The 13,411-nt window shown below is 45.0% G+C and overlaps 1 protein-coding gene across 3 annotated transcripts in view; it reads right to left on the bottom strand.

The window, feature by feature from the left end:
• Nucleotides 1–203: 203 nt before the first annotated feature.
• LOC306794081 (RNA-binding Raly-like protein) overlaps nt 204–13,411 on the bottom strand; it is a gene marked incomplete at its 5' end in the record, with an annotated part of 35,520 nt that continues 22,312 nt past the window's right edge. For 2 of the 3 annotated variants that reach the window (XM_079291973.1, XM_079291975.1), the window contains 7 exons: nt 204–360; nt 1,726–1,764; nt 2,662–2,831; nt 3,891–4,007; nt 7,541–7,719; nt 8,349–8,396; nt 9,317–9,392. In XM_079291973.1, coding sequence (XP_079148099.1) covers nt 1,732–1,764; nt 2,662–2,831; nt 3,891–4,007; nt 7,541–7,719; nt 8,349–8,396; nt 9,317–9,392 — 623 coding nt within the window. In that variant the 3' untranslated portion in view covers nt 204–360; nt 1,726–1,731. The remainder of the gene's footprint in view (nt 361–1,725; nt 1,765–2,661; nt 2,832–3,890; nt 4,008–7,540; nt 7,720–8,348; nt 8,397–9,316; nt 9,393–13,411) is intronic. The other variant, XM_079291974.1, reaches the window with a different exon arrangement.

The raw sequence follows: 13,411 nt of genomic DNA, 5'->3' as shown, positions 1-13,411 counted from the left end.
CATGTTCCCCTCTTCCCACGTAATTTAATTTACAAATGAGAATAAATGCCTTTTATTTCATTCCCTTCTGTTTTATTCATTTCACAAACAGGATTAGCACACGATGCTGTCGGCCTCTTGCAATGAAATATAAGTTGCACAGAACACCCACGAGGCCGATGCATTAAAATGGGTCTTGAATACATTTGGCCGTCTAAATGTGATTCAGCATCTCTTGAACACAATTTACAGTCCGGAATGAGAGTCTTGATCCTTCAGAAATCCTTTTCTGTCTCTTGAAGGTGACGATGAATTCTAATACCACTGACCGGGGGGGGGGGGAGGCGGGAGAGGGGGGGGGGGGGTGTCTGCTGCCTCCTCCTGAAGGGATGAAGGGGAAAACACATTATAGGGGCCGTCTGCTCCTCGAACATCAGTGGCTATTTATAATGCTGTAAATCTGAGGAGGATTAGGCAGAGTGTTAAAGCTTGTCCGTAAATATCTTTGTGGTCGCCCAGAAGATGCCTCTCTGATCCTTCTGGACACGACTTATTGAGGTTCTTCTCACTGTGATGTTCTATCCTCGCTTATAGGTCCGCAAGCAAAACATTCACACGTTCTCCGAGTGGGATTGTCAGGTTGTTCAATGCATGGAAATGGAAAACGTGAAGTGTAACGTGGTTTCTTAAGATGTGGATAGAACTGGGACACCAAACGTTTGGACAGGCAGATGGGGGGGGGGGGGGGGGGGGGGGGGAAAGGAAGCTGGGGACATTTTTGCTGAGATATACACACAAAAAAAAACTTTAGAGCAGCTGACAGTTCTTTGACGGTGAGAAGAAAAAAAGATTTATGGAATAAATTCATCCGTAATCCCACTAGAAATGAAAAAGAAGCGGCAACTCAACAGCAAAAAGAGAAGCTTACAGTGGCTGTGGATGTAATGTCAACAATACTTTTACGTGCCGTCAACCATCTACATCTTCTTTTTGTTCCCTGCAGTATTATAGCATTTCATCTTGAAGGAACAAGTTCGACATTTTTGGGGAAATACACTTATCGTCTTTCTGTCAAGAGACAAGACGTCGATTCATCTTCAAAGCTTTCATGTTGTGTTCACACCAAACTGTGGCGTTCTGTGGTGACTCAGCGCTCCACCGCGGCACCTGATCTCTGTAAACTATGAGCATAAACCACAGACCGGCTACGTTACAAACAACAATGTCGCTGTCGTACTTTTTGCCGATAGATCTGAACCTCACTTTCTGGATTCTCCTTTGCTCGCCGGGAAGCAAAAGAAGACATCTTAACTCAGCGTTAACATCAACAGCGCGCGACTCGTAAACACAGCTGAGCACCGAGGCCGACCGAGGATGTGACCACATCATTACCCCCGCTCTCCGCCAGCAAACTCTTTACCTCAGGCCTCCACATTCATGCCCCCTTCCACACAATTCAATTAGATGAACATTGTTTATGGGCAGTTCTGGCCCATCGGAATGCCATCATCGCTCCCTTCTGTTGGATTCGGCATTAGACGCCCTTCAGTGGAGCTGGGCCTCTAAATGTCATCGAGCTCGTGATTTAGGAGATGACGAACGAATGTTTCGAGGTGCTCAAGACAGAGTTGGGCGGATAAGGCCTTTAATGAGGACCTTAGTAAGGCCTTAAATAAAGACTAGCTGCAAGAGCCTCCAGGACCTTTAGCAGGAAGCTCACGCATGCTGGAATGGATTCATCCTTACCTGATCTCAGTTGTCGATATCCGATACATGGTTCTCTATCTGGAAAGGAGAGAGCGAGAGAGAGAGAGGGTTGTAATCATGGGTAGGATTCAGCGTTTTTAAAACTGAGCACACAGGTTGTATTTAATCTTTTCCAAAGGTCAGCGCTGATGAACAGGAGCAGCCGCGCCGACCGTCTTTGTGGTGCGTTATCGCGACCTGTGATCAGTCTGACCTTTCCGCAAACAAATAAATCACCTCCGCCGCGTCCCCGGGAAATAACGTGTTCCATTAGCAGAGGGGCACCGAGCTTTCATCGAGGAACGGCGCGGCCATGCTCGCCCGTTTGAACAGACGGCGTAATAGAGAAAGCCCGTTCTAAAGCACGGCCACACCGCACAACGGAACCCAGGTGAGGCCGAGGACGATTGCTTTGATCTCGGTGCTTGAACTCCAGAAGCCGTGCGTGTGTGAAATGAACCCGAGCGGCCACAAGCTTTACTTGAGAAAAAAAAACATGAGAAATGATGTTTTAACTGCTGTATAATACGGAGCCTTCAGCATGCAGATACCTTTTCATTATTGAATAAAGTTGAAAGGGAAGACATCTGAACACAACAGTGTAAAGACGACGGTAATTAGCTCTTTTGGTTTCGATGCTTCAGCGACATTCTTATTCAATGTTTTTGGGATTGTCAAAGCTAATTGCAGCCTTGGATGAAATATCAAATCATGTCAAAATTAATTGCAACCTTTTTCGAAAGGTGACGACCCAAAAGACAGGGAGAAACTGTCAGTCCGGGCGCTCTCACCATTCACTCATGTGAAGCTCTCTCAGGTCTGTGGCCATGAATAATTTCTCGAAAATTAACTTTCAGAGGGGAAGACTGTCTGCCCACTTGAGATCTCCCAAGGTGCATTGCTCTCTCCCTTCCCGTCAGGCACGTTTTCTCTTACCAGATGGTGGTTTCCCTCCTCGTCGTAGTCGTCCTCTCCCCCGTCGGTCATCTCTCCCGCCTCCACGTCCAGCGCCCCGTCGCCCGCGTCTTCCCCGGAGTTTTCCGCCGTCTCTGACACGGACTCCTCGTGCAGGGAGTCGCAGTTGTCCTCATACTTTCTCTGAGCTTCTGAGTGAAGGAGAAGGGCACAGAGAATTGGTTTTCTTTGCTTCACGCAGCAGTAGAAAAGTTTGGTCGGCTGCTCTTTGTTTCCGTTTTTCAAAATCTGTGCAGAAACAAAGCAAAGTGTTGTCCCGTAGAGTCTGTGCTGCTCCATACGTTCAGCTGGACAGACGTGGTTTAACCTCAACGAGTCAACAACGAACTCATTGTAGTTCTTCAACAGAACAGACGAGCACAACTGTAAGCCAAAGCATCTATTTGTCAACACAAATAAGTATATGATTGAATAAAGTGCAGACAGAGGGCCTTTTCAATTGTTTGTCAAGTGAATTTAAAGCGAACATTTAAAAACGTCGCAAAAAGAAACGCAAATGAGGCGAATGGACTCGGCCGCAGCGTAGCTTGGCCAGACGTTAGCGCTATAAGCTAAACATGGCTCTAAAACACATTCCATCTTTTTCTCTCCCGTTTACAGCAAATTCAACACCGAAATGTAAAGACCAGTTTTTACAGTTAAAACATTTTTAAGGTAAATTCCCGTGACAATAATTGCTAAAAGGATCAGTTGATAATTTAAACACGCGTACCTCTCGCTGCTAGTTGTTCGATACAAACAACAATCTCCTTCCAACCAGAAAAGCTTGGATTGGTTTGTTCTAGTTTCTAGTTCGTCACACAACAGTTTCCCTGGAAGACGACCAAGACATGATTTATTTGGTGTCACGGAGTTAAAGAGAAAAAGCGTCGCGTGTGAATAAACCAGAGCAGCCTGCTGACACATTGTAACATGCACAACAGGAAGTCTAAGTGACCTTCACAGGGAGCTGCTCTCAGACGGCCCCGCGGTGCAGGTCATCTACAAAGCCCTCCCGTAGAAACAGAGTCAGCGTGAAGCTGACGCCTGTCGGCTGTTATGATGGAGAGCTCTATTGCTCTTATCTCCCACAGCGTCACAAAGACGTATGGCCAGCGTGTGCTCTTGATTTCCCTGCCTCGGTGGTGGGTGTCCTTTCCCCCCCCCTCTCTCTCCTCCGACGAGCTCCGATCCGCCGGTCGGCTTCTTACCGGACTCGGCCCTCTGCTGCTTCTCGATCTTCTCCAGGCGTCCCAGCAAAGAGTCGATCTTCAGCTTGATCTGAGTGAGCTCCCGTTTGATGGTCTGCAGCTGGTCCGTCTTCACCGCTGAGGGACAGAGATACAGAAACGGAATTCAGAGATACTTTTGTCCTAATGTCATCCGTGCACTCGCTCTAACGACGCTGCGTCACACGGCGTGACCGCAGTCATCTGTTAATGCTCTCAGTTTTGGATACGGTATCATCACTCCGATTCCCACTGTCCTCGGGGAAGAACATCTCAATCTGGCCGACTGCGGAGTTACGCTGCTGAAAATGTGGACCTGCTGCTTTCAATTTGAAGATTAGTGCGCAGCTTACGCCCACCGTGCTGTGCAGCGCTGCTCACGTTTCGCTCAACGATGCCAATATCTCAACAAACTGTCTGCTATCCTTCACTCAGCGTTCGGCGATTACAAAAGTGTGGAGGTGGTCTACACTTTAGGATAGCATCTGTAGGACTTCAGTGTTTGACTTAAATGAACTCACTACAACTATCTCAGGATATGATCTCTGCAATATACCAAATGACATGCTTCTTTCCAAGACATTAGTAAACCATTATGGGAACCCATAAAATAAACCATTACCAAACGGACTCATCGTGACTGAAATCCAAACAGCAAATTCAAATGTAACACTTGGAGCACAGTAAACGGACTGGAACTCTGAACATTTCACGATTTGAAACATATTTTAGTTTTGCCTTAAAAAAGGTGGTTTTATTGTAGAAACGGAAACAACAAGCAGCGCTTTTTTAGACTGAATCTAATTTTGATGCGCGACACTTGTGTTTAGGACACTAAACTGGATTAAAAAACAATCATACATCATAATGTTATAATTGCATTTTTTTTATTTCATACTGCAACAATAAGCGATCATTGCCTCACTAACGGTGCAGCATGAGAAACAGGGCAGTTTGCCCCCCCACTGCTTCTGTTTACTGCCGTATGAATAATTCCTCTCCTCTTCCTGCGTTGGGTCTCACGCTACAATACATCTCTGAGCTTTGGGTAAATGAGGCGTAACTGCATCGTGCCAGGAGTTTGAGTTTTACCCTTCATGTGTCATATGCAAATATGGAATAGTGAAAATAAAAATGCATCTGTAGGACGTCACCATTAATTCAATCAGATAATCTCATTCGTAAACCCCTCGGCAGCTGAAACGTGTCTTTTTTTTTTTGGAGCGGACGGGGAAAAAACACCAGAAGTTGAGGGGAAAACATAAAATTCTCTTTGACACCTATCAGAGTCTGTCGGGGCTGGTGAAGAGGACGGATGAGCGCTCGGTAAACAAGCCCACGAGTTCCTGTAAAGCTGCAGCCGGATAATCAGCACGCAGGAGGCATGCAGAGAATCAACACACTGCGTGTCTGCTATCATGTCTACATGCGGCTCTTTAAGTTTGGTTTCTTTGATGTTTATTTACACCCACACCACATCCCGATGCAGATTCCCTTCCATGTCCGTACGTATGAGCTGAACCAATGCATCAAACATAAACGGTTAGAGAAGATGTCTATTTATGATTAAAAAAAACAAACATAAACATGTTAGCTTGCTCTAATCTAGCTTCTTTCACAAGAATTCATGCTGAAAAACAACCCAGGTGAGATCCAAGGCATGCATCCTGCACGGTATATAATACATCTTTAAAACGCAGCAGGATGATTCATGCGTGCGAGAGGTGCGTGGAAATCACAAGAATGAGTCGCATGTTTTGTAAAGCAGCCGTCAAACCCAAAGCTACATGCAAAAAACAGAAAATCAAGCTTTCTGGAAACGCAAAAAAAAAAGGAGAAAACAGTCGATACGCAACGATGTCTCGGTGGCGGGCGACACTGAAGTGTCTCTATCGCCTTCTCAGTATCGCACAAGCTGACATCCACGAATGCACGCACGTGAACCCCCACTTCCTTATTCCAACATTATCCGAGCTCGCTCAGGGCAGCTGACTTTGATGATAAGAAAGTGTGGAACACTTTTTAATTTATCGGCGCCTCCAGGCGTTTTTTCCCCTTTTGTGATATCAGTCACAGAAGCTGCAGAGAGACAACATACACATCCTAATCCAGCGCCATCTCATCAACACGCCATCTTTAAATAGCTTGTGTTCAAGGAAAAGGGGGGGAAATGCCATTGCTACTCAACAAGCATTATTAGATAAGATTTAGGGAATGAGTCATGGATCTAATTTTAGGACTTCACGATCAACGTTTTTCATCTCAGGGACAGTGCGGATCTCTTGAATCACTGATCTGGGATCATTAATCCGGACAGAGTTTTGGGGCTGGTGGTGCTGATACAACACAGACTCTAAATAGTCCGGCCGGTTTGGACAGATGAGGAGGATTCTGTGAGGCCGAAACATGATTTTTAAAGCATCTTTATGACATGCACAATATTCAAAAGACATCTGTGCATTATGTATTTGAAAAGAGGTTCCCAGTGCCCTTGGTGATGCTTTCAAATGTCTTCAATTTTTCGATCAATTGTCCAAAACCCAAACATAGTTCATTAATTAAGTATCATTTTTTTCGTCTGTTTATCAGCTAATTGGTTATTGTTGTAGCTCTAATTCAGTATCAATTAACACCACTGTGAAACTCTGAAAAGTTGCCTTTTAGAGCGGAAAACAATCATGACCTAGTTTAAAAGATATTGAGCAACACAGAATTGAATAGATTTCTGTCCCATTCCCAATGCAGCCCGTGACTTTACAAAGTACAGCAAAACAAGTCTTTCAAATCACGCCTTCATAGTTCATCCATCCCTGTGATCCATGCACGAGACGGCCGTTTCTCTTCTTCCCCTCCTAAAGTGAATTATTCCTCGTACAGCCCAAGTGGCACCGACCCGCCCCCTCTATCTCGGCCAAAGTCAATACAAACTGTGATTTCTCACAGCACTGCAGGGGCAAATTAGTCTCCCAAACATACAGCAGCGCTGCTTAGACACAGCAGAGAATTCATTGACTCCGTCCAAAAAAAGAGATGGGCTTTTTTTCCTCCTCTCCCATCCCTGTCTCTATGTAACACCAGCTGCAACTGGGTCCTCCTCACAGATGCTACCAAGCTGCTCGCGCTGATAACACTGGGCCTAGACGGGCAACAATGGAGAACACACTGTGGCCAATTACACGCGCTACGGATAGAGTCTAACGTTTAGGTAAACACAGCTGACCACAGCGCCACAGAGATGGCGCCCAATCTCACGTTAATTACATTTAGGACGCTATAATGCATCAACGGTTAATCAAAGGAGCGGATGAGATCCAGATGGATCCTGGGTGACAGGAATAGCACTGATTCAGTGTTTTGCTCTACATTGCGGTGTGGCTTGTTGTGAGCTGCTGGAGTGAATTAAATAGCTTTTTGTAGTGGCGTAAGTAGCACAGCAGACATCATGCCGCCGAGACATGGATTTGACATCTGCATTAAGCCTTCACTGTCTTTTTTTGTTATGTTTGACGAGGACAGAATGCCATTAGCGCAATTAGAGGGTGCTCTTTTGAAAGATGAATTCATGTAAAATCTGAACAGTAGAGTGTAAAACACAAGACAAGTTTAAAAAAAAGCACCTTATTTGTACGTACGTTTGAGCCCGGAGGCGGATGATGTGGGAGGTCTGGAGGATGAAGAGGAGGAAGAGGAGGTCGTCTTGATGGGGAAGGAGGTCTTCCCGCGGCGGGAGGAGGGAGCGAGCACCCTGGAGCGCTTGACGGGGATCACGGCTCTCGGTGGGGGGGCCACTCTGCCGTGGTAGTCAAAAAGCCTCAAGAAAAAAAGAAATGCATACAATATCACACTTCACTTCTTTCACTTTTATTTGACTGTTTTTCACAAGAGGCCCTGAAGCATTCAGAGAGTCCATCTAGACTCTAGATGGACGTTTGGTGAAGTAAAGCGTGAAGCTCTAGATTCTAGAGCTTCACGCTTTACTTCACCAGCACCTCTTTCTAAGGCGTATTATCTCTTCCCCGTATGGTATTTCATGGTCGATTTTTTCATGTATTTCTGTTGGGTTCTTTCCCTCAAACGGCACACATTAAACAAACGGCAGACATTCCAGTTGAAATCCACCACCATCCCTCTTTTTCGGTGCGACTGCATGCAAATAACCCCATCGCCAAATCTTGTGAAGAGGATGAAGGGAAGAGGGCGCTAAATGCCAGCTTTGACTGTGCTCGGCCACAGTGGTCGTTTGTCACGGCCCTCAACAAGTTTGACATTTAGAAAATGTCTCCGCAGATAAGCAGTCAGATCACTGGCGGATACATGACACAGAAAACAAGTGTTCCTTCACTTCCTTGAATTTAGCACCAGTAACGAGGGATTACAGGAGCAATCAGCTGTTTCCTGGTTTAATCTCAGAGGTGACAACATAACATAAACGACACATACCTGTTGTAGAAATCATCCCTGTAGTACTCGTAGTCAAATTCATAACCGCTGTGAGAGAGATCAACGGAGACACAGAGACACAGGGAGAAACATTTAAAGAAAGAGATGCGTTCGTATTAAGAGCAGCCATTTTGGATCTGTCAAAAGCAAGCAGATCAAACTGAAGCCGTTTTGACTCGAGGGGACACGCTCTAGTTATTGCTTAAAAGTCTCCGCAGGTTAAGAGCAAGCCTAAGCCATGCTGGCACAAATACCACACATAACAAAAGAGGTTTCAGAGGGGGAATACAGTCGGAGAATGAAAGGCAAATTATTTCTTAGACCTTGGAGAAGAAAATCATTGTTAAGTAGGCTGCACGCTCAGTATGACAACTCGTTTATAATTTAGGCAGAGAGATAAAATAAAGACAAGAGGAGAAAAGAAGAAGCTGTTTTTAGACCGCTGATATTTTCGCAGGAATTCTAATTGAGGTTCTTGCATTTCTATTTCAATTTAGAGTGGTGTAGCGTGCCTCTGCTGCTGCACAATTACCACATCACATCCTGGCTGTTTCCAGCCGCGGCTATGCAATGCAAATGAGGGTCAATACTAACATGAAGCACAAACTAATAAATTAGTAAAATTAGACATGCAACGCAACAAACACTCAGAAGGAATTAATTGGTGGGAATATATACTTTGCTATTCGACACACAAAAGTGTCCCAGTGAATTAACACGTCTGCCCCGCCGTCACATTAGACTGCAGTAAACAAGCACTGCTTTCATCTGTTTGTGATGCGTACGGGCCAGAACATCAGGGTCTTGCTTAATGAAGCTTCTACAACAGCATCTCCTTTGAGCTTCACAAGAACAAACTCCAGTCGTGGCTGAGAAATGTGGAGAGCGTCACAAACTCAATCGGAAAGTCAAGGTTCACAAGAAGAAAGGCTGCAAGTGAAGGAGTGCGTTCGGAGGGCAACTCTTACCTGTAAACGGCTGAGAGCGGCCGCTTGGAGCCGGCTTTGGGCCTGTACGGCTTCGGCTCGCCAGCCATGTTTATGTCTGCAAAAAACACAAACGCACGGACGAATCACTTGTCAGTCATTGCTGCATTACAGCGGACTTATATTAATAAAGACTGACTGATAACACTTCATTGATTTATTTATTGAGTTCAGAATTATTTTGCCAAACCGCAGTGAAATCGAATCTAAAAAGCCGAGAGTTGTGTCAATGAAAGAGGAACAGCTTCCTTTCTTCATGATATTGATGGTACTGAAGTACAGCTCGAAGCCCTGACCGAGCACAAAGGGAACATAAAAGTACTACCACACAATAAAATGTCAAATATCTATTTGAGCTCTGCGTAAAGCTCTGCCCTGTTTCTATTGTGGACATTTAAAATGTAAAAAGCTGCAGTACTGCGGGACATATTCACTGATGTCAAGGTGCACCCACAGAGAGCCAATGTTCTGAGGCAAGGCTGGAGACCTTGCTGCCGTGCACTGGAAGAGATTACAAAAATAAATTCCTGTTGCGAGGCAGGAGAGGGTCCTTGAACACGTAAAAGCAATGAAAAAGAAGAAGCATACCGACAAAAAGTCCCACAAAAGCTGGATGTTTTGGGAGTCTTGATTTATAGCCGGCTGTTCACCCTTTTATGTAAATAAATATGTATACCATCAGGTGAACAGCTTTATAACCAGGCCAGTCAGTGACGCTGCATTTTTCAAATGGATATCTGTGCATTGCCAAGGGTGCTGCAAGGTCCTTGTGTTTCGTGAACTATCCGAGTGGCTTCTGGGAGACGAGCCAGTGGTTTCAAAGCAAGCACTTTGAGTGAGTAGAAGTATTAAAAGCAGCAAATGCATTCTTATCCGAGGTGAGAGCCATACAAACGTTCTCAAAAACACACAATGCACGGTATTCTGAAGAACAGGGATCGCTTGAAGTGAGAAAAATATGAAGTGCTTTATGACTATAGCAGAATCACAACATGCGGGGTTTTTCATAGACTGTACGTAAGGAGTGGACGAAGTCGTGGTGACGTCACCCGTTGGTTTGGGGACTGCCGTTTTGAAGCCTCCACTTCGGAGTCTTGGCCGTCGCCATCTTGGATTAAGGCTGAATGGAAGTGATCATATTTGGACGGTGGAGGAGTGACGCAGGGATGCCGTGCATAGATCCGGTAGCGTTAGCTTTATTGCCTATTTTACTCTTAAATGTTCCATACTTTACTAAATGAACATCATGCTGTATTGGAGAAGACTTGGAACTAGAGATTGAGACCATAAACTCATGTTTACAATGTTTACTGAGGGAATAAATCAAGAGAGAAGTAGAGTAATTTTCTCATAGACTTCTATACAACCAGAGGAGTCGCCCCCTGGTGGACAGTAGAGAGAATGCAGGTTTAAAGCTCTCACTTTTCAGAACCGGAGGCTGATGCCTGTTTTTATTTCTATCGTGTCTTTGATATTCCACAACTGTTTGCAAGCATCTGTATGCAGTGAGGTACTCAAAAGGGTAATTTCATAGTCTTAGATCAATATACTCGTAAACAAGGTGCCCCTGAGAGACCGAACCCAGCCTCGGCTCGGTCTATTGGCACATCGATCACTGTAAAAGCCACTTTCTGACACATTCGGCGTTTTTTTTGCATGCAGCCAAGTTCTCACTATCATTTTGTCCCTTTCAGCAACACACATTTGCTTCAGTAATTTATGCATCCGCCCTGCCCTCCAAATACCAAACAAGTCCCTGGGAGTAGAGAGCTGCAATGGGGTGAAAATAAGCTCCAGGCAAACTCCTGCCTCCTCCTCCCAGTGGCTGCTCACACGAGAAACATGATTAAACCCTGGTCTGTTTGTATTCTGCCTACTTAGACATGCTAAAACGCAGACTTTTTACGCAGAGCTGCATGACCGAATGAGTGTACAAGTGTGTGTGTGTGAATGTGTGTGTGTGCATGATGGGATTGACTGTGACTGCGATGATGATTTAGGAGATAATTATGATTTTGCTTATTAACCTGAAGGTTTACTTAGAGTGTAAGACCAACCCTTTAATTAGCCCACATCAATCCAGCTAAATATAATTGGCATCCAAAACCCTCAAGCAATCTAGAAATCCCTGATCCCAGATCTTCTTGGCGGGTGACAGAAAGCGTTACTATACGGTTCATGAACAGCTCTTAGTTGAGCCGCATCCGCGCTATTCTGTCCTAAAGCTGACAGACGGTGCAGATACCAGAGGAGAGCTTCAGCCCACAGGATGAGTTTGGTTCATCTTCACCATGTTTTTTTGTCAGGGCTGCCTGATACAACGAAAATCCAAAATCACCATGTTTTATTTTAGCAAATACCTCCATATTGCAGCAGTACTGTAGGGTTGACCATTGGTGCTCTCACATTAACATTAAATGATATTTGTATTATATCCACATCAGTAATGTGGATATAATGACTTAAAGTTCAGAAAATGACATCACTTTCCGGTGATGCGGACTTTAAAGCCTTATGCGATATTTCAATAACCAAAATCTAAGACGATATCTAGTCTCGTATCACAGTGGATCTCATATCGATATATTGCCCAGCCAGAGTATTTTTGATTGTTATTCGAGCAACAGAAAAAGATTCTGAACTCTTGATATTTGATGAATCATTTAATTAAGTCAGACATTTCATAAATATGAATTGTTGTTTTCCGGATGAGTTTTACAACATTGTAAATTCATTGTCTTTGGGCTTTGGACTGCACGCGAGACATTTGAGATTGTCGCCTTTGGGAAATTGTGATGGAAATTCGTTGGAAGTGGAAAACCCTGCAGTATGCTCGAGACAACAGCTGCTAACACAGTCATGTGGCGGTTATGTTTGTCTCACATTAAAAAGACAAATGAATTAAAAAATGAATCCAAACTGTTGCTATTCATTGTTTCAGCACTACTCGTCAGGATCAACGTATACAGAAATACTGAATACTTTGGCATTGTTGCACATCATAATGGCTACCGGCAGCTTTGGTACAAGTCATTCTCCTTCCCATTGGTTTGCATTAGTTTGTCTGCTTGCTCAATGTGCAGCTCGGTCAGACAGCGACGAGGCGGAGCTGTCTGTGGTGCTGAACGAAGGGGGTCGTTAAGGTCTGTTGCACTGCTGTCTGGGCAGCCAATGAAACAAAAGGGCCTGACCTTGCCGCTGCGTGAGCCTACACGTGATGCAATTTGAATTTTGCAGGCGTGAAATTATTTATAGATTTGTTTGAGCTCGACTCCTATCTTGACTTTTCTATCTCTCGGAGAGAGGTGAGAGAGAGAGAGAGAGAGAGAGAGGGGAGGGGAGGGGTGTCTGTCTGTTTATAGATACTGAAACAAACACAGAATAAATATTTCAAGGCAACACTGTTACCGGGAACCAGGGAAGGAAAGGTTGTGGAGGTAAATTGCAGTGGAAAGACAGAGGCACAGAGCGTCGGTAATCACTGAGGACAGACCTGTGTTCTCTGTCGAGAAAACAAGGATCCGTGACTCCTCGAAGCAACCTGTCCATGTGTTTTATTGGTCTCATTTGTTGCCTTACATCTCTGTCTGCCTCAGACTACTCCTTGCTCGTGCTTCCTGTTCTGCCCTCGGCCTCAACCCGATCCTTCAACGTCTCTTTCTTCCGTCTTCATTCCTCCCTCTTCCGTATCCAAACTCCCCGCCATCCGTCACTCTCTCCCTCGAGTTCTTTACTTCTTCCTGCGCCTCCGTGTGCACCGAGGAAGCTCATTATGAGACATTTCAGCGTTGAGCATCACCTGTGGGGCCTTTCTCTATTCCGACACCTGTGTCGACAACGAAAGCTTTGCAAGTCTTATTTCTCCCTTCCTTTCATTAGCGAGGGATGAATAGCAGTGCCGAGCAGTGGAAGACGAGGCCTTGAATAAATCAAGGCTGTAAACTCAGCCATATGGCAACATATTGCAGGGGAATGAGCAAGCACTCCTGTGGAAATCAACAGGACCCAAAAACATAAGGAGAGGGTGAGTCTCGTGAGAACGCGGGGAACAGGAAGACACCTTATCATCCTGGAAGG

Source organism: Melanostigma gelatinosum, assembly GCF_949748355.1.
Source record: "Melanostigma gelatinosum genome assembly, chromosome: 20".
NCBI lineage: Eukaryota > Metazoa > Chordata > Actinopteri > Perciformes > Zoarcidae > Melanostigma > Melanostigma gelatinosum.
This window is presented reverse-complemented; position numbering and strand designations above follow the sequence as displayed.